General features: G+C 39.5%; 1 protein-coding gene across 1 annotated transcript in view; it reads right to left on the bottom strand.

Annotated features, from left to right (window-relative positions):
* ARAP2 (ArfGAP with RhoGAP domain, ankyrin repeat and PH domain 2) overlaps positions 1–20,682 on the bottom strand; it is a 198,232-nt gene that overhangs the window by 153,968 nt on the left and 23,582 nt on the right. The window contains exons 3-7 of the mRNA XM_075260332.1: positions 19,312–19,379; positions 15,522–15,601; positions 14,111–14,181; positions 10,995–11,312; positions 3,028–3,097 (exon numbers count right to left, since the gene is read on the bottom strand). Coding sequence (XP_075116433.1) covers positions 3,028–3,097; positions 10,995–11,312; positions 14,111–14,181; positions 15,522–15,601; positions 19,312–19,379 — 607 coding nt within the window. The remainder of the gene's footprint in view (positions 1–3,027; positions 3,098–10,994; positions 11,313–14,110; positions 14,182–15,521; positions 15,602–19,311; positions 19,380–20,682) is intronic.

Genomic DNA, 20,682 nt, shown 5'->3' on the forward strand with positions numbered 1-20,682 from the left:
CAAGTATCCATGCATACAAGTATATACAGCATACAAGTATCCATGCATACAAGTATATGCAGCATACAAGTATCCATGCATACCAGTATATGCAGCATACAAGTATCCATGCATACAAGTATATGCAGCATACAAGTATCCATGCATACAAGTATATGCAGCATAGGGGCCACACGGTGGCTCAGTGGTTAGCACTGCAGCCTTGCAGTGCTGGAGTCCTGGTGTTCAAATCCTGCCAAGGGCAAAAAACCATCTGCAAGGAGTTTGTATGTTCTCCCCGTGTTTGCATGGATTTCCATCCCATATTCCAAAGACATACTGATAGGGAAAAATGTACATTGTGAGCTCTATGTAGGGCTCACAATCTACATAAAAAAAAAAAAAGTATATGCAGCATACAAGTATATGCAGCATACAAGTATCCATGCATACAGTATATACAGTACAGTACGTTACACAACCATTGCTGCAATGTCATGGATCAAAGCCGGCTGTAGGTTCTCCGCCATGGTTTGTGGTTTGTGGTAAGCAGCTAATTAAATAAATGCATGTGTTTTCAGCTTGGGCTACTGCAGCTGGTTTATGTACTGGAAGATCAGTGACCACTGCTTTCTGATACATCGCTCCGGGTGCTATAAAAAGAAATCCTAACGCACGTCTACTTTTTAATCCAATCCCATTAGAGTAATACAATCTCCACCCATTGATTTATACCCAAACTGCCAATTTTCTTTACTTTTCTTTCCCTTCCTAATGCCTTTATCTGCCAGCTACCAATTTTCATTAATGGCTACTGTGTGTCCAATTCATCCTTTATCCAACATCTGGTGCTCGCTTGATCTAATTTGTAAGCATGATGCCTTCCAAATCCTGAATGTATCTTGCATTAAATGAAATGACCGAACGATCGGTGTAATTATTGACGGTAATCGAGCCATAGGTCAATTTTTAATTTTTTTAAGATGCTTTAAGTTTAAAGTTGTAACTTTTAGGACTGGAGTAAGTCTTTTTATTGACTTTTTTATCCTTTGCTATGTATAGTCTATATAAACTATACTTGAGTAGATAGACAGATGTTATGTAAGATCCAGTAGGTGCAGTATATTGATCTACAAAAATTAATTTGAAAAAACCCCCTCTATGTATTAAAAGTTAACCCTTTAAGGAAAATGGGTAGTTTGACCGTTAATGCTTGGCAACTTTTTCATATTTTCCTTCACCACTTTCCAAAATTCATAACTTTTTAATGTTTTTTTTTTTACAATTTTTGGATACATATAATGTTTTGATCAATTTATCTTTTTTTTTTTTTTGCATTTTAGTTTTACGGCGTTCATTCTGCATTAAAAATGGCAGCTTTGTCCATCAGGTTATTACAATGACAGCAATACCAGAATTTATTATATTTGATCACTTTTACAAATAAAACAACACTTTTTGAAAATGAACGATTTTTCTGGGGTCACCGTCTTCATGCCTATAAGTTTTAGCTGATTGAGATCTGTTAGGATTCTTTATTGGCGGGATAAGTTGTATTTTTTATTGGCACCAATGTTTAGCATGACTTTTGATCACTTTTTATTGATATTTTTTTGGGGAAAGCAAAGTGGCCAAAATATGTTAATTTGCGTACCTTAAGTACGCTATTCTTGGATAATGAAGGTTTCTATGCACATGTAAATACCTAACATGTTATGTGTTTTTTTTTTTTTTTTTTTATGTAAAAGTGTGTGTGGGGCGGTTAACTTTTTTAATTTTTTACATGTCTCACAAGGGGATTTGAACCTGGGCTCTAAGATCCCCAGTATGTTGCATACAGCTAGTGTGAAGTATACACTCAGTGCAATATAATTGTACAGCACAAAGCGTGAAGGGGTTAAAGAATATCTAGTTCAGGGATCAGCAACCTTCGACTCACCAGCTGCTGTGAAACTACAACTCCCAGCATGCTCCATTCACGTCCATGGGAGTTCCAATAACACCAGAGCAAGTATACATGCTGGGAGTTGTGGTTTTACAACAGCTGGAGTGCTGAAGGTTGCCTACCCCTGGTATAGATGATATTTTGGGCTTTTATTGATTTATTTTAGATCACCATATAAGGAAGAGTGGAGAAGTATTTTCTTTTCTGCTAATATATACCATTTGCTGCTGTTTTTAAGATGTTTTTTTTAGAAATTGACTACATTGATTTATTTTAATCTGTACATACATCTTCTAATAGAATTTAAAAAATCCTCATCATCAGTGTTATCATTGAATTGTACTACATAATAGTCACTTTTATTTCAGCTCCTTAAAACAAATGATACCTATGGGAACGCTAGCGTTTTCTGTGTAGGTATAATAATGGTCCGCAGAGGAAAACTCAACAAAAAATGCAATGAAAAACACAGCAAACAAAAAAAAAGTGAAAGTTTTTATTTTAAAATGCTTTTTTGCAGTATTTTACTATGTGGAGCCTTAACCTAAACTTGTGTCAGAAAATACCCCAGTATATGGGGAGATTTAAGGGGGTGTTCACACTTGCACCCGTGTCCTCCCTCCTTCGGGTTTCCATCCTCAGCTTTGGTGAAACTGGACAGGGGACGGCTTCCTGGTGGTCAGCTTTAAAACCCAGTCATTTAAATGGGTTTTAAAAGCAAACCGTCCGTGTCCGCGTGTGGCCTCTCTGTGGGGAAACCGTTTTTTTTTTTCAGCTGGACACAAAGTCGGACATGCAGGAATTTCTTTCTGGCCAAAAAAAACTGTTTCCCCGTGGACAGGCAGCAGGCGGACACCATCGGTTTGGTTTTAAAACCCACTCAAATGACTGGATTTTAAAGCTGACCGCCGGGGAGCCGTCCTCTGTCCAGTTTTGCCAGGGCTAGGACGGAATGGAATGACACAGGAAGAATACGGGTGCAAGTGTGAACACCCCCTTACAGAAACGTGAGTATATAAACTATTTTTCCTTTTGAAAATGAATATACTGTATTAATATTTTTCTATTACACACAAAAAGCAACATAAACACAAATATCATACCCGGTCACTATGATAGTACGAAATGTGATGTCCATCCATTTTCACCCATCTCTTCTGAAACATGCGACTACTGAGGAAAATACAAGTACAGCATTGTCACCACCAAATGTATAACCTGTAGCCATCTCTCTAAATAGAAACTGTTTAACTCAACTTTGTTCGTTTTGCTCACCATGCTTTATCTTTCATATAATAAACGTTCAGCCACCAAGTCCTGTTCATTTACTTTGCAAATCGCAGCATGTCAATTATATCTACGGAAACGCCGGCGGCTTTCCCATACATATAATGTTAAGACAAAGTCCACAAAAGACAACTCTGTGAACTTTCTCTCAAAAGCGCTGCGGAAAGAACCACAATGCGTTCACGCCCGTGGGGACTTAGCCTAAAGGGGTTTTCCGGGCAAACTAGAAAGCTTAGCAGGAATGAAATTGGAGTATAATATATATATATATATATATATATATATATATATATATATATATATATATATATACTCCTGGCATTGGTTTCCTTGTTCTATCCCATGCCAGACTGGAAATGAAGCCACTTAAGTGACTACGAAGGCCAATCACTGGCCTCAGCAGTCACATGTTGGGTACTGATGACATCACTGCTAATATGTAACTGATATCCAATCTGTGACCAGTGAGGCCATTGATTGGCCACAGTGGTTACCTAACCAGCTTCACTTGTAGCACAGCCAATGCTAGCACGGGATGGAATGGAAGGCTTGACAGGAAGTTTTAACAAAGAAGTAACTGCAATTTCTAGGCACAGGAACTTATTTTTCTTATTAAATACAGCAGTAATTTTTTTAATGCTACCTGATTTCACAAAAAATGTTTATGGGGTAATTTTACCTTTGATAAAAATAAATAAAACTGTGGTAAATACTGTAAAATAACAAAAAAAATATTCACCCCTCTCTGATTACCTTATGATCAAGCACAAAAGCTCTAACAGGGTCCCTCATGGTATCACAATAGTATGAATACAGCATGGAACTGTTGAAACCAATGATAGGCTGCAATTGTCATGTACCCGATGCCCCCAAGGTTGCTGTGCTACACTGTCTACCAATAAGTATTTCGACACCTGTGGTCCAAGCGTCACGAGTGGCATTCACAGCCTCAACCCTCCGGGACTTTCCACAAGTCCTTGTGTGATGGCTAATGGTATTTTATTCCATTCGGCTTGGAGAAGACAGGTAAATTGGAGAAGACAGGTAAGCTACTGCACCCCATAGTTTGGCGATCTGACTTGTCCCAGAGGTGCTCGATAGGTTTCAAGTCTGGGCTCTGGGCAGGCCAGTCCAGTCGATTAACCTGATTGTCACTGTACCAAGCCATGGTAGACCTCGCAACATGACAGCTGGCGTTGTCATCCTGGAAGTAACATTGGTCCCACCCATAGAACTGCCATAATGTAGTAAGCACACTGTTATCTAATATAGTGCAATAAGCGTCAGCGTTGAGTTTACCAAGGGTCCCAGTCCTTACCAGAAGAAACACCCCCAGACCATAACTCCACCTCCACAGAACTTTACTGGGTGTCCAAATACTTATTGGTAGACAGTGTAAAGGTAAGGTAGAACCGCCATAATGTAGGAAGCACACTTTAGTTTAGGGGTTTTTTTTAAATCTTATCCCGGACAACCCCTTTAAGGTTATTCACACAACCATTATTAAAATTATAAATGTCTATTCACATGCCCATTTTTTGTTCTATTTATGTCTGTTTTGACGGATATAAAAGTGGCGATGGGGATAGACCTAGCTTGGTGGCTCAGTGTGTGTGGGGGGGGTCCAAGGTTTGAATCCTGCCAAAGGCAAAAACTACATAGACTTTGTATGTTCTCCCCTTTTTTGCTTGGGTTTCCTTTCACACTCTAAAAAGATTCTGATAGGACATTATAATAGTGAACCCTATATGGGACAGTTAACACTGCAAAGCATTGTGGAATATGATGGTGCCACATAAGTAGGCAAAATAAATGTAATGAGGGCCTTCATTTACGTTCATGTGAATAAGCCCTTCCAAATGGCTTCAATTGATTGATGTGTGATCATTAGATCTGTGAAAAATACCACTGTCATGTGAAAAAAGTTTTTTTGCTAATTTTTACCATTTGCTGCTGTTTTTAAAACGTTGGCCCCATTTTAGGGCTCTACTGATCTGTACTTAGATCTTCTAATAGAAGAAAAGAAAAAAACCTCATCAGTGTCACTATTATATTTTACTTTCCAATATTCACTTGTGTTTCAACTTCTTAAAAAAAAAATTGTAACCTTACAGAATGTCGCCCTGGTTCATCTGTCACATTTCTGACAGACCAACATTTGGTCACTCATTCCGAGTCATATTTCACACTCCACAGGCATACTGTAAATTAAAATGTCACCGCACCGTGAGAAGGAAGAATAGGGCAGGACTCACTGTGACCAAAAACTAGGAACGCCTGAGGAAATATCCCTCTGGGTGACCAGGTGACAGAGACATTAGCATGAGAGTGGATGGACTCGTGCCGCTGCAACCTAGTAACTGCTGATACACATTAAGAAGCAGTCAGGTTCTCTTTGTACTGCTTTGATGTTATATCTTTCTATTACAGTTTTACATTTTTACAGTCCTGTAGAGTGAGCGTTCATGGAATCAGATTTACTAATAAAAATATCCTAGATTTATTATGTGTTATCATTAGTAAATTCATTACTAAATTTTATTAATTTAATAGTATTATTTTAATCAATATTAACCCCTTCCCACCGATGACATTTTTTGATTTTCGTTTTTCGTTTTTGACTCCCCTCCTTCTAAACCCCATAACTTTTTTATTTCTCCGCTCCCAGAGCCATATGAGGTCTTAATTTTTGCGGGACAAATTTTTCTTCATTATGCTACCATTAATTATTCTATATAATGTACTGGGAAGCAGGAAAAAAATTCAGAATGGGGTGGATTTGAAGAAAAAATGCATTTCTGCGACTTTCTTACGGGCTTTGGTTTTACGGCGTTCACTGTGCAGCCAAAATGACATGTCCCCTATATTCTGTGTTTCGGTACGGTTCCAGGGATACCAAATTTATATGGTTTTATTTACATTTTGACCCCTAAAAAAATTTCCAAAACTGTGTTAAAATTTTTTTTTCTAAAAGTCGCCATATTCCGACGGCCGTAACTTTTTTATACGTAAGTGTACGGGGATGCATATGGCGTCTTTTTTTGCGGGGCCAGATGTACTTTTTAGTTCTACCATTTTCGGGAAATGTTATTGCTTTGATCACTTTTTATTCAAATTTTTATCAGAAACAAAACAGTGAAAAAACGGCGGTTTGGCACTTTCGACTATTTTTCCTGCTACGGCGTTTACCGAACAGGAAAAATATTTTTTATAGATTTGTAGAGCGGCCGATTTCGGACGTGGGGATACCTAACATGTATATGTTTCACAGTTTTTAACTACTTTTATATGTGTTCTAGGGAAAGGGGGGTGATTTGAACTTTTAATTCTTTTTATATTTTTTTATATTTTTTTTAACTTTTTTTTTTATTTATTTTTTTGCATTTATTAGACCCCCTAGGGGTGTTGAACCCCAGGGGGTCTGATCACTAATGCAATGCATTACAATGCTAATGCATTGCAATGCATTGCAAAAAAGCATCCTTTCTTTTGCAGGCTGCATAGACCAGCCTGCAAAAGAGAGACTTTGCAGACAAGCCTGGGAGCCTGTACAAGGCTCCCGGCTGTCATGGCAATGGGACGTCAGCCCTGGAGCATGCTCCAGGAGCCAGCGATCCCGGCCAAAATGGCGGCGCCCATGCGCCGCCGAGAAAATGGCGCCTCCGGCGCCGCGGTCAAAGGGTTAATGCCTCCGATCGGTCCGGGGACCGATCGGAGGCTTTAGAGCCGGTTGTCTACTGCTTAAAGCAGTAGACACCCGGCGGCTATGGCGGCCGCCCGGCTCCCGGGCGGTCGCCATAGTTACAGACCCGACATGCGCCGTACTATTACGGCGCTTGTCGGGAAGGGGTTAAACCACTTATAGAATCTAAAGGTTTTTCTGCAGAAATAAAAATTTAAAGGGGTTGTCCAGTTTCAGAAAATATTGAGAGAAAAATGTTATGGTTTGTATAATGAAAAACTGTACAATTTTCTAATATACTTTCTGTAGCAATTATTCATGGTTTGCTAGATCTTTGTTTGGTGTCATTCATTCTGCTTACCTCTAGTGGATAAAAATCAGTCCGTGGTCATGTGATATACAGTCCATGGTCATGTGATTTACGGTCCATGGTCATGTGATGAGCACACAGGTGCATAGCTCATTACCAGTCAGATGTCTGATTACTGTGCTGTGACTATAACAAGCTGTGCACCTGTGTGTATGTCATATGACCGTGGACTGTGTATTACATGACCATGGACTGTATATCAGAAGACCATGGACTGTATATCAGAAGACCATGGACTGTAAAGCAAATGACCATGGACTGTATATCACATGACCATGGACTGATTTTTATCCACAAAAGCTTTAAGCTTTCTTAGTCTCTGGCAGTCTCATCTCCTGGTCAGTGGTGAAATAAGTCATTTTGTTGCTGCACAGCAGTCTGGCTTTTGTGTCTGGGCCACGTGTATATGAAGCTATAAGAGGGCCGTCAGGATCAATTGAACATCTATAAATTAAAATGTACTATAATATAGAAAACTGCAGGACCAAAATTGGCCATATCCCTTGTCACACCTGAGGAATCTATAGGTTATCTCACTGAATGGAATAGTAAAGGGTTTTCCAACCACATTCATTTTATTTAAATGGGGAATCCCATAACAATTACCAGAACCCTGCATATCAACACAGCCCTACAGTTAGATAGGTTAGGGTCTCCAGAATCATACTGTGTTTTCCCCTTGGGAATCGGTGCCACCATTGCTGGGATATTACTGTTTTTCTCAATATGTAAATAAGTTCTTTGGAGTAATGATGTTATTGCCATTGCTCCAAAGAAGCAAGTAGCGATACCCTCATTGCTCCAAAGAGTTCATTTGCATATTGGCAAAAACAGTGATATCCTGACAATGGAGATACCAGTTACCTAGTCGGGAAGGGGGGGGGGATATTACACTGCTTGACCCTCACCTATATATTTCAGGGTCTGTAAAAGCACTTTTAAGGAAGTCTTCCACCAGGGATGAGCACATGCAAGTACAACTACTGTTATATAGAATAGGATCCCCTGACCATAATGGCTTTTTCATTTCCAAACCTGGGCTTCTCATGCAGAGATAAATTTATAAATGTGATTATGTAAATGTGCATCCCGGTAATAGAACAAACACAACAGATGCAAATAATACCATAAAGCCACATTCACAGCATATAAAAAAAAATCCAATGGTTTGCAAAGGTTTGCAGATGCCCACATCAATCCATAATACTACAAAGAAACATGCCACACATTATCCACAGAAAAATACTATACACTAGATAGTAATAAAGCAAAGCAAGGTGCAGAACCCACATGAAAGGTGCAACTAAAACAAGCAAATAGTAATGCCAAGTTCTATACAAACAATAGCAGGATAGAGTGTGCAAATAAAAGGTGATCTATGACACCCAACATGAGCCAGGTGCTCTCTTACTTCCTCAACACTGAAAACATTCAGGATCAGACACAAGATGAAAAGCTCAGGCACTTGTACACTTATCTAGTTATCAAAGGTCAGACACTTGCTGACTAGATATACAGGACCAGCCGCATGCTCAAGGATCATTATGAGTAATCCAGACTATGTTATGCTAGGTTCACACTAGCGCCCGGAGTCCGTTCTGAGCTTTCTGTCTTCTGCATGCAGAAGACGGAAAATGTCAGACCGGGTCCAGCCATGTGCGCCAGTGAGCGTTTTAGGCTCTCCGCCGCGAAACCGTTTTTTTTTTAAACCGGACACAGAGTACTGCTTGTCCGACTCTGTGTCTGATTTTTTTTAAAAAAACGGTTTTTCAGCAGCGCTCACGGCCGGACATCTTTCAAACCCATTCAAATGAAAGGGTTTAAAATAGTCCTGCAGGTTTCTGTCTCCTGCTCTGTTTTGTGCAGGAAATGGAAACCTGTATGAACGGAGACCGGGTGCAGATGTGAACGAGCCCTAAGGCTGTATTCACACAGAGTAACGCCAGGCGTTTTTTGTGTGTTTTTTGCACATAGCGCCGCGTTAACGCCGCGTATACGCCGCGTTAACACCGGTCAACGCCACCGCAAAATAGCGCGGCGCCTATGTGCAAAAAACACACAAAAAACGCCTGGCGTTACTCTGTGTGAATACAGCCTAAGATGCTGCAGGAGAAGATACAGACTACACAGATAGAATTCTATTATTGATTATGCCTAGATTACATAGGCAGACTGCTATTATAGGGGGAGGTGCAGACTACACAGCCAACCTGCTATTATAGGGTCAGATCCAGACTACGCAGTGACACTGCTGCTATTGGAGAGGTCCGGACTATACAGCCAGAGTGTTGCTTTTGAGGGAAGTCCAGACTACACAGCCAGATTGTTATTATAGGTGGAGGTCCAGACTACACAAAAAGACCGATGTTATTGGGGGAGGTCCAGACTACACAACCAGATTGTTATTATAGGTGGAGGTCCAGACTACACAAAAAGACCGATGTTATTGGGGGAGGTCCAGACTACACAGCCAGATTACTGTTATAGGGGGTGAGGACCAGACTATACATCTAAACTGCAGTTATAGAAATCAGTTTGGAGAACACAACCAGACAGCTGTTATAGGGGGTGCTCCAGGTAACAGAATAACAACTAATTTTTTTTCATTATTGCTAAACCTCTGTCATATCCATCTGTTTTACCAAACTATTAAAGGGGAAATACAGAAAAACATGTCTACTTTCTCCTGGATACAGAACCACATATGTACACGGGTTGCCTCAGCTTTAAGGAAAAAGGAGTGAGGTGCTTTACCTCCATTCAACCTAATAACAGGGGTGTTTTTTTTGTTTTTTAAGAAAGCAGGCATGTTTTATTAATCTTGTATAGTCTCCATAGTGTTACTATGCGTATTGTACCATCAGTCATTGTTCAACTTTTTCTTTGAACAAAGGTCATCCCAAGTCACTCTAGGTCCATTGGACATCACAACAGGATTTCGATTAAGATTTCTGTATATCATGCCATGTCTATCTGCTCTTAGATATCAGTATTTGTAAAAGAGAAATATCTACAATAAGTTGAGTTTACTCAAGTACCCTTCACAGTGGGTTCTATGGTGTTATCACTATAACGTATTTAACCTACTCTATGAATAGCTAAGAAAGAGGCAGCTCAGGAGATCAGTCTTCAATTTATCAGACTTTTGTAGCCCTTTATTAAAGCTCTTGATCTATTGTACAGTGCACTATCATTTATTTTCATTCCAGCCATAGAAGTATATGACAACAGCAAAACCTCTCCAAAAGATCACATCTATAAGAAGACCACCCCTTTTTGAAGACCTAATCCCCCTGCGTAAGATGTTCTTGTCTATACATTTTGTATTGCCATCTTCTTTGAGAGAAAAACAATTTTTTCTAATCCAGCTCAAAAACCTATATAGCTAGACAATGGCCACATATAATCCTAAACAACTGTACAGAAGAAAACAACTCAAGCCCTTTACAAGAGATTTTATTTATGTCCTGCCCCAAAAGCCTCAATGCAAAATCTGTGAAGTCCTCCCCCTCCCTTTCCTCATCCCAACCTACTGTGTGGGCTTTATTATATTGGTGTACTCTTTGGTGATAGAATTGCCTCTGGACCCTTTCAATGGTCCAAAGGTGGTAGAATTGCCTGGACCCATCTGTTCCCTTTACATTGGCATTAGCCACTGGTCTTACTTATGGTGAATTTCCAAGAATTTTCAAAATTTTGAATGCATAAAAATGAAAGAAAATAAAACTTACCCGTGTGGGGAGAGTTTATCTAACCATCCAGATTTATTCAAGGAAACATATGGCTCATAGAAGCATGCATATGGAGTGATTGAGAAGTCTTCTTGGGATGATAATGAATTCTGATTTTGTGTTGCCGATTCTACTTTAAGATGATTAAAGTCGTCACTTTGTAACATGGTATCTTGGAATGACTGCCTTTGTGTGTCCTCCTTGGATGACATTGTTAAACCCAACTGAATATTACTTTCCTCCAGCGTTGAATATATTGACTCCTCTGAACTTCCATGCAGTGATAAATCTGTATCCTTCTCAGAAACGTGTTGCTTGCTGTTAACAAAAGAATGGTAGAAATAGATTTGCATCAAATAAAAATAATTAACCAATTGTACTTAGTGTAATGATATACAGTATACTACACAAACGGCAAGATGCACTAGACCATGACTTTTGGATGTGCTTGTGGATATAGGGTATATATATATATATATATATATATATATATATATATATATATATACATATATATATATACAGTATATATATATATATATATATATATATATATATACAGTATATATATATATATATATATATATATATATATATATATATACAGCTCCAACATATTCCTCATTATACAGGGTGGGCCATAAGTATGGATACACCCCGGTGGGCCATAAATATGGATACACCCAGATATGGATACATCCAAAATCTCACTCCGTTGGACTTCTACTTCTGGGGCCATTTGAAGGCTATGGTGTATTCCATGAAGATCCAGGATGTGAGGCGCCTGAAACATCCTTTAGTGGGTTACTGTCATTGCTCCATGTCACAAACATGTCAATAACTCGATAATGAATAATGCTACATTAAAAATGAGCACACCATTGTCTTTCTTGTGCAATTCTCTACGTGTTTGATGTGCCACATGACCCCCTTCCCATTGAAAAAAGTTAAGATGAATCCATAATAGCGACTTTGCAGATGGCCACCATGGGCGTCACCTAGCCTCAAATGTTTCCCCCCTCCCATGTACTAATATACCGCAAACAGTAAGGTGATATCAGAAACCACTTAAGTTTTATCTGGGTGTATCCATACTTATGGCCCACCCTGTATTCAATGGTTTCTGCAGATTTCCATGGCTTTTAAGTCGATTGGATTTCCATTTTTGGATCCAAGCAAACCCAAAGAATGGAAACTCCAACTCTAGTGTGAACCTAGCATCAGTACGGCTAACAATCTGATTTGTCATCAGTCACTGTCCCCAGTATTTCTTTGGTATGGCCAAAGATAAAGTGAAGATATTCCTTAGGATCTTTCAGCAGCATTTGACACAATAGACCACCAACACCTCCTTAGACACTGCTTTCTCTTGGTTCTTCTCCTAGATCTCAGACCGCACTTATCATGTGTAGGCTCTGTCTCTTCCCCTCTTCCCCTTGCTGTTGGGATTCCTGAGGGCTCGGTCCTAGGCCCCCTTCTATTCTCACTTTGCACAGCCCCTATTGGACAAACCATCAGCAAACTTGGCTTTATTTATGCTGATGACACCCAGTTACACATCTCTTCTTGTGACATCACCCCTGCACTAATACAGAACACCAGTGATTGTCTCTCTGTTGTCTCTAATATCATGTCTTCCCTCTGAATCATGTCTCATAGTGAAAAATTTTTTATGTCTTAAACTAAATTTTTCAAACACTGAACTACTACTGTTTCCACCATCTACTCACCAACCTATCCCTGATATTTTCATTTTGGTCTCCGGTGTTGCCATAACTCCTAGGTGGCATATCCACTGCCATGGGGTTATGTTTGACTCAGATCTCTCTTTTACCACCCATATCCAGTCTTTCACACACTCATGTCACCTGCACCTCAAAAAGATCTCCAGAATCCAACCTTTCTTTACCAAGGACACATCAAAGAACCTTATTATCACCCAAGATAACGATTCATCGGTGTAGCGTTTAGACTGATAGATGAGCCTTGCTGCTGCATTTCGAGTAGATTGTACAGGGGAGAGTTTAGTGAGGGGAGTCCTAGTGCGGCGAGGGTGACCTGTGGGCCTAACTGCAAACCCTAGAGTTAAGCCAGTGGATATAAGGCTGTCTACATTATTTCCGTCAGAAGTAGGCTCAAGAGTAAAGCCAGCTTAACCCAGCTGTGTTGTGTAAGAAACCTATCCCTAAATGGACCTTCCCCACAGATTTCTATTGTACAGATTTGATCAGTGGCAGAAGAAGACAAATAAGTGAAGAAACAGAGTATATTACAAAATTTGTTATCTTATGTTTATGAAAAATTTTTAGCTACACTTTAAAGAGGATTAAACTTAATAGGGATTAATAGGGACATAACATAAGAAGTTACTCACCTTCTCCAAGATCACCTTGACCAAGTCTTCACATAGCTCTGTTTCTTGGTCTCTCCTGACACCAGAGGAATGCTTTGAGAAACCCATGCAGCCAATCCAGCCAATCACTAGCTGAGACAGGTCACCATTTATGCCAGTTATTGACAGGACTGGCTTCTCAGACCATTTCCTTTAGTGTCAGGAGACACCACAAAATGGAACTTAGCAGGCAGCCTGGTAGCCTATGGACTGGGGCAATATGGGATCATGGAGAGGTGATTCTTATGTTACTATGTTCCTATTAAGCTCTATTCACTTTTTTTTGATGGGTTCAAAAACCCCTTTAAGGATAGTTCTAGTGCTTAAATCCAATGAATCCCATAAACAATCCAATACAGTCACCATAAAGTCCAGTGGAGTTGTATTCGTGTAATGCCATTTAATTTTTCCCCTTCTATTTACGTATACATACGATAACGCCAGGACTACATGGTGACTTTTGGCACGTGACATGAAGATTGCAGTGTCGCTTTGTGATTATTACATGAGTGTGCTAAAGAAATCAGGTAGAAAGTAACAGTAATGGTGATCATTGATTGCGATAAAGTTTCAGTAAATTGAATATATTATTATTATTGAACTGCATTTGACTCAAAAGAGATTTACACTATATCTTGTACTAACCAATAAAAGAAATATACTGTAAATATTGTTTAAAAAATAGTCTTTATTTGATATTTTCAGGCAAACCCTTTTCTAGTACCTTGTTTTGGTTCCCGTCTCTTCATACAGGTCACTGTTACTGGAAAATGGAGCGGCATCACCAGAGGCTTCCTAGAAAACATTGTATATATACGGTTATAAAATCTTTGAATTTCCCTGCATGGCAAAATAACTTTACGCCAACTCATGTGAATTCTTGTTCTCTAGTTTCTGCACCAAAATACTGGATGCTGATGTCACCGAGGAGGCCCGAACAGACCGGAAGAGGGAAAAAAGAGAAAAACCGCTCTACCCTAAAATTAAACCAGGAACAGCACTATATAATGGGGGATGCACAGAAGTCCCAGACTGATAGGACATAGAGTATATGCAAAAAGTTTTTAAAAAAACATCCAGCACACCCAAGTCTTCAAAAAAAGATAAAATGTCCCTTTTACTTCATATAAAGATAAAAATCTTACAGCATGGATCCTGTAGATAAGATAAGAAAGCCTACGCGTTTCAAGACCTACATTCTGGTGTCTTAGTCATAGCTATGACTAAGAGACCAGAATGTAGGTTTGAAACTGTAGGCTTTCTTATCTTATCTACTGGATCCATGCTGTAAGATTTTTATCTTTATATGAAGTAAAAGTTACATTTTATCTTTTTTTAATATTTGGGTGTGCTGGATGTTTTTTAAAAAAACTTTTTGCATAGAATGGAAGAGGCTCAGTAAAGAACATTGGATGTGGCTAGGCAGTTCAGGAGAGGTGAGGGATGATGAGTAGGACTACTTATTTTTCTACATCTCCCATGGACCTCCAATTAAAAATGGGGCCTCCTTTGAAGAGACCCCAAAGTATAACAATGATTTGCCGGTGGCACATTTTCAAAATATTGGGTTTGACTGAAGGCAAACCTGACTTGTCATGAACTGATTCACTCATTTCTCTCAGGCTCGATGCGCCCAGTCTCTGTATGGGCACTCTGTTCCCCTTTCCGCATGAAAAATACGGAGAGAAAAACACCGCAGGCAGCGCTTCTCTCTCCGAATTTTTCATCCGTTTTGGGCGGAAACTGAACAAAAACCACACGGACCTCATTATAGTCTATGGGGTCCGCGAGTTTCCAAAGGTAGCCGCTTTTTCATGAGGATTAGTTTTCCATTTGGGGGGTCCCAAAATGGAACCCGAGCGCAGATATGAACCAGGCCTAAGAGTTTCACCTTAAGTAAAAACTGCATCACGGTAAACCTAATCTAAATTACCTTTGCCGTGTAATTTTATTTGTGATTGAATTATTTGTTTTTTTTGTTTCTTTTCCTTTTTTATAATTCACCTCCAAACAATCTGCAGGGATTTTAATTGCGTACATTAGTTTGTAATTATATCTTACATAGCAAAAATGTATTGTTTACTGGGATTCTATTATTGTAGCTGATTTGCATTGACGTATAAGATTTCACATACCTTTGTGTTCTCTGAATGCCTGAAAAAGAATGTTTCTTCATATGGTGAGATAGGAGGGATGTTGTCATCTCCAGATTGCTCTGCATTAATTGAGTACAATAAACAGTCACAATCGTGATATTTTTAATATTGCTGAATATCTACAGCATCTTAACTAGGACAGTATATATAAATTATTCTAAAATAATCTAAGTATATACACATTTATTTTAAAGCATATGTCCATATATGAGTTTTACAGATGAAAATAGGAAACTTGTAAGAAACATACAGAGAACTTTATGGAGGGGGGATGAGGGAGGAGAAGGAGGCAGCTGCCTGCTGGGTAGTTGATTTATTTTAGTTTATTTTACAGTGACATATTGTCCTATACTATAATCATTAAAGGACAGTATGTTGCTTAGACAGGGATTCCTAGCAGCCTATATAACTATATTGCTAGAAGTCCTCTCCCGGCATACTGTTCAAGCCAGTAAATCTGGACAATGCATGGACCAGGTTTCACAGCTGAGTTATTCTGTGCACCAGTAGCCTGTTCTCTACAAATGTAGTAATGTTAAAAGTGCTCCATAACCCACAGAAAAGTAGAATATAGCAGCAACAATTATTTGAGTGTCTTTTCCATCAGGCTCTTCCTCCCACTCCCCTCTTCATATACTAACATGTAGAAATGTACTCATCCTAAGGAGAGAGGGAAAACGATACCTTTAATAATGTATATTACATAGTTTCTTATATTAACCTCCATTATTTAACTATGCAAAGATGTTTATAGCTTGTATGCTTTACATTCATACTGAGGGTGACAGGTGTTTCACCTGCACCAATCTGATATCATATTATAGCCTGCTTGTGTGTAATTTGTCTACATTATGTTATATCATTGTGTGCATTAACCCACTATCACATTAGTTCTTGCATAAATCCTATGCTGAAACATCACCAAGTAGATTGTGCAAGTACAAGTAGTGACATCACTATGTGTTATTCCCAGTGGTTAAATTAGCCTGGAACGCGCTGGAACTCAGTTCCAGCCTAATTGCAAAATTACTTTAAGTGTTCTGGCATAAATGTGTCTGAAATGGAATGTGCAAAACATAAAAAAACACAGTTACTTACCTCTCCTGGATCAAGAAGGCTTCGGACCTACTTGGTGACGTCCCAGACGTGACCTGGGGCTTGCATCCTTATGTGTCGTGACACAAGTACCTGTTCACGGAATGTCCTGTGTCCCGTACATCATTGAAAATGGACAACATTTGCGGGGGATGCACCAGAGCCAGGGAGAGGTAAATAACAGTGTTTTTTGTATCCGCCCTGGGTCTCCGATTATTATTCTTTTCAGACCCCAGAGTATAATAATGGTTCATGGGTGTCCACTATGGGGCATAATACTGTGTGTAGGGGCCACTATGGGGCATAATACTGTGTGCAGGGGCCACTATGGGGCATAATACTGTATGCAGGGGCCACTATGGGGCATAATACTATGCTCAGGGGCCACTATGGGGGTGGAGTGGGGGAAGAGTGCTCCTCCTAAAATAATTTCCCAATTTAAGCACTGGTTATTCCTGTACTGTGCCTCACTGTTTGCATAACTCATGTGCTTTAACAAAATAAATGATGGTACTGCGGCATCACTGTGTATATATTTCCAGAGGTGACACTTAGTTGTGTTCATTTTCCCTGTACTGTGATATCACTGTGCATATTTTTCCTGCTGTAACGTTAACGTATGCATTTTGGCTATAGCAATATCTATACAATAATCGATTTGTCTATATTTCTGCATTATGCCTGTGCATTAGGAAAACCAAATTCATCATTATAGGCTTTCCATGTACTAAGGTTGGGGGTCATGGTGGAATATGACCTCATTCTGTATCTCACAATATGGCTTGATGAACAAAAACATAATAGAAATAGAGTCTAAGATATAATAGAGCCTGATATATTTAGTGAGGAAAAGACTGACTGTGTTACAATGTAACTCCTTCAATACATGGCTATACATTATGCTGGTGTTTTCTTTGTTGTTTATCTTGGTATGTTTTTTTCAGACTCATTATAGGTATCTGTGAAATAATGTAGCTAACAGCATTTCTATTATTGCTATTTGGATATAATATTTACAAGCTTTTAGTATATCTCTTACGGTTCTTACTATCATTGTGATAAATCATCCATATCAGCGAATCCAATAACTGCCCTTTTTTGATATTAGAAACATTTATTATTTATGATTTACTGTATTCTGTGCTTCCATATTCTATGGTGATGTATGGATATGCTCTTACAATGGTTCCTGTCTCCAAACTATATATAAACATCTTAAGCCATGAAGGGATATAGTAAAGTATAGTCATATAAACAAGCACAGGGTATGAAATGCTAATATGTCCTGGTTGGAATAGAAGAAATATAAAAGCCTCATAGGCTTTAAGGGGAACAGTGCTCACAATGATCAAACACCATACAAGACAGTTTTCTGAAACATAGATAGATAGTGATTTGACTATTTAAAGGGGTTCAATGAGACTGGATATAGCTGATTTATCTTTAGATAGGTCATTAGTATCAGATCAGTGTACAGACCCCATATCCCCATGATCAACTTTTCAGAGTAGAGTGTACAGAGCCAGAAGCAAATGGCTCTGTATACTATGTAGTGGCCGTCCTGAGCTAATGCAGCTCAGCTCCCATTTGCTGACCTGAAATAGATTACCTATCCTGAGAACAGGCCATCAATATCCCATGACTACTGTAACTCCAATGTGCTATACCATCCTGATGAAGAGACCTCTATAGAGTCTCGAAAGCTCGATATGTCATCAAAAAACTTTTTGAGTTAGCCATTTAAAAAGGTATCAACTACTGAGGGCTTCTCTCAAAAAATTTCTTTCATTTACTGTAACTCCTTACTAATCGGTCTTCCCCTCACTACACTCTCCCCTCTACAATCTATTCTGAATGCAGCGGCCAGGCTCATCTATCAGGCTAGACGCTACAGCGATGCCTCTGGTCTGTGCCAGTCACTACATTGGCTGCCTATTCATTATAGAATAAAATATAAAGTTATTACTCTCATCCACAAGGCTCTCCATAATGCCGCACCTCCCTACATTTCCTCCCTCATCTCTGTCTACCGACCAACCCGTGCTCTCCGCTCACTCAATGACCTAACACTTACATCCTCTATTATCAGAACCTCCCACGCTCGTATACAAGACTTCTCCCGAGTTGCACCACTTCTCTGGAATGCTCTACCCCGGACAATCAGATTAACTCCCAATTTCTACAGTTTCAAGTGCAAACTAAAGACGCATCTTTTCAGACAAGCCTATCACAATTTCTAACGTAAACCCTTAACCCTCCTCTGTCCCCACTCCCACATTACCCCACATGATAGGATGTCATCTCAGGCTAACTTTATAGGTTCAAGCTCCATCCACATGTTACAGGACACCACTAGTGATGGCTCATAAAGTTTTATGTTTGTGTAATGACAGTAACCTCTATTACAAAAGTGTCTGACCTCTGCATAAGCAATGCCGCCCCTGCTACCTCTTGTGTCACCCCCTCTACCTCATAGATTGTAAGCTCTTGTTTGCAGGGCCTTCAGTCCCATTGTGTGAAATGACTTTCTTTGTAATGCATCTTTCTGTCTGTGTTTGAACCCTACAAATTGTACAGCGCTGCGGAATATGTTGGCGCTATATAAATAAAATTTATTATTATTATTATTATCCCATTTTGGAGAACCTATTTAATTCAAGGTATAGCAACTCACCATTTGATAAGCTCTGGTCAGTTTTTGCTCCAGGATGAGGGTCTCCTGTTCTACTTCCTTCCGGATAGCTTAAAAGGAAAACAATACAACTTTAACAAGTTAAACAGCTACATACTATACTATATAGTTAAGAGTACCGTTGTATTTCCAGTAGTGTATTGAGAAAACCATCTATATAATGCTAATGCTAATAGGATCTTACAGTCCTATGAAAAAGTTTGGGCACCCCTATTAATCTTAATCATTTTTAGTTCTAAATATTTTGGTGTTTATAACAGCCATTTCAGTTTGATATATCTAATAACTGATGGACACAGTAATATTTCAGGATTGAAATGAGGTTTATTGTAGTAACAGAAAATGTGCAATATGCATTAAACCAAAATTTCACCGGTGCATAAGTATGGGCACCTCAACAGAAAAGTGACATTAATATTTAGTAGATCCTCCTTTTGCAAAGATAACAGCCTCTAGTCGCTTCCTGTAGCTTTTAATCAGTTCCTGGATCCTGGATAAAGGTATTTTGGACAAACAATTCAAGTTCAGTTAAGTTAGATGGTCGCCGAGCATGGACAGCCTGCTTCAAATCATCCCACAGATGTTCAATGATATTCAGGTCTGGGGACTGGGATGGCCATTCCAGAACATTGTAATTGTTCCTCTGCATGAATGCCTGAGGATTTGGAGCGGTGTTTTGGATCATTGTCTTGCTGAAATATCCATCCCCGGCGTAACTTCAACTTCGTCACTGATTCTTGAACATTATTCTCAAGAATCTGCTGATACTGAGTGGAATCCATGCGACTCTCAACTTTAACAAGATTCCCGATGCCGGCATTGGCCACACAGCCCCAAAGCATGATGGAACCTCCACCAAATTTTACAGTGGGTAGCATGTGTTTTTCTTGAAATGCTGTTTCTTTTTGGACGCCATGCATAACGCCTTTTTTTATAACTAGAGATGAGCGAACAGTGTTCTATCGAACTCATGTTCGATCGGATATTAGGCTGTTCGGCATGTTCGAATCGAATCGAACACCGCGTGGTAAAGTGCGCCATTACTCGATTCCCCTCCCACCTTCCCTGGCGCCTTTTTTGCTCCAATAACAGCGCAGGGTAGGTGGGACAGGAACTACGACACCGGTGACGTTGAGAAAAGTAGGCAAAACCCATTGGCTGCCGAAAACATGTGACCTCTAATTTAAAAGAACAGCGCCGCCCAGGTTCGCGTCATTCTGAGCTTGCAATTCACCGAGGACGGAGGTTTCCGTCCAGCTAGCTAGGGCTTAGATTCTGGGTAGGCAGGGACAGGCTAGGATAGGAAGGAGAAGACAACCACAACAGCTCTTGTAAGAGCTAAATTCCAGGGAG

Source organism: Leptodactylus fuscus, chromosome 1 (assembly GCF_031893055.1).
Source record: "Leptodactylus fuscus isolate aLepFus1 chromosome 1, aLepFus1.hap2, whole genome shotgun sequence".
Lineage (NCBI taxonomy): Eukaryota > Metazoa > Chordata > Amphibia > Anura > Leptodactylidae > Leptodactylus > Leptodactylus fuscus.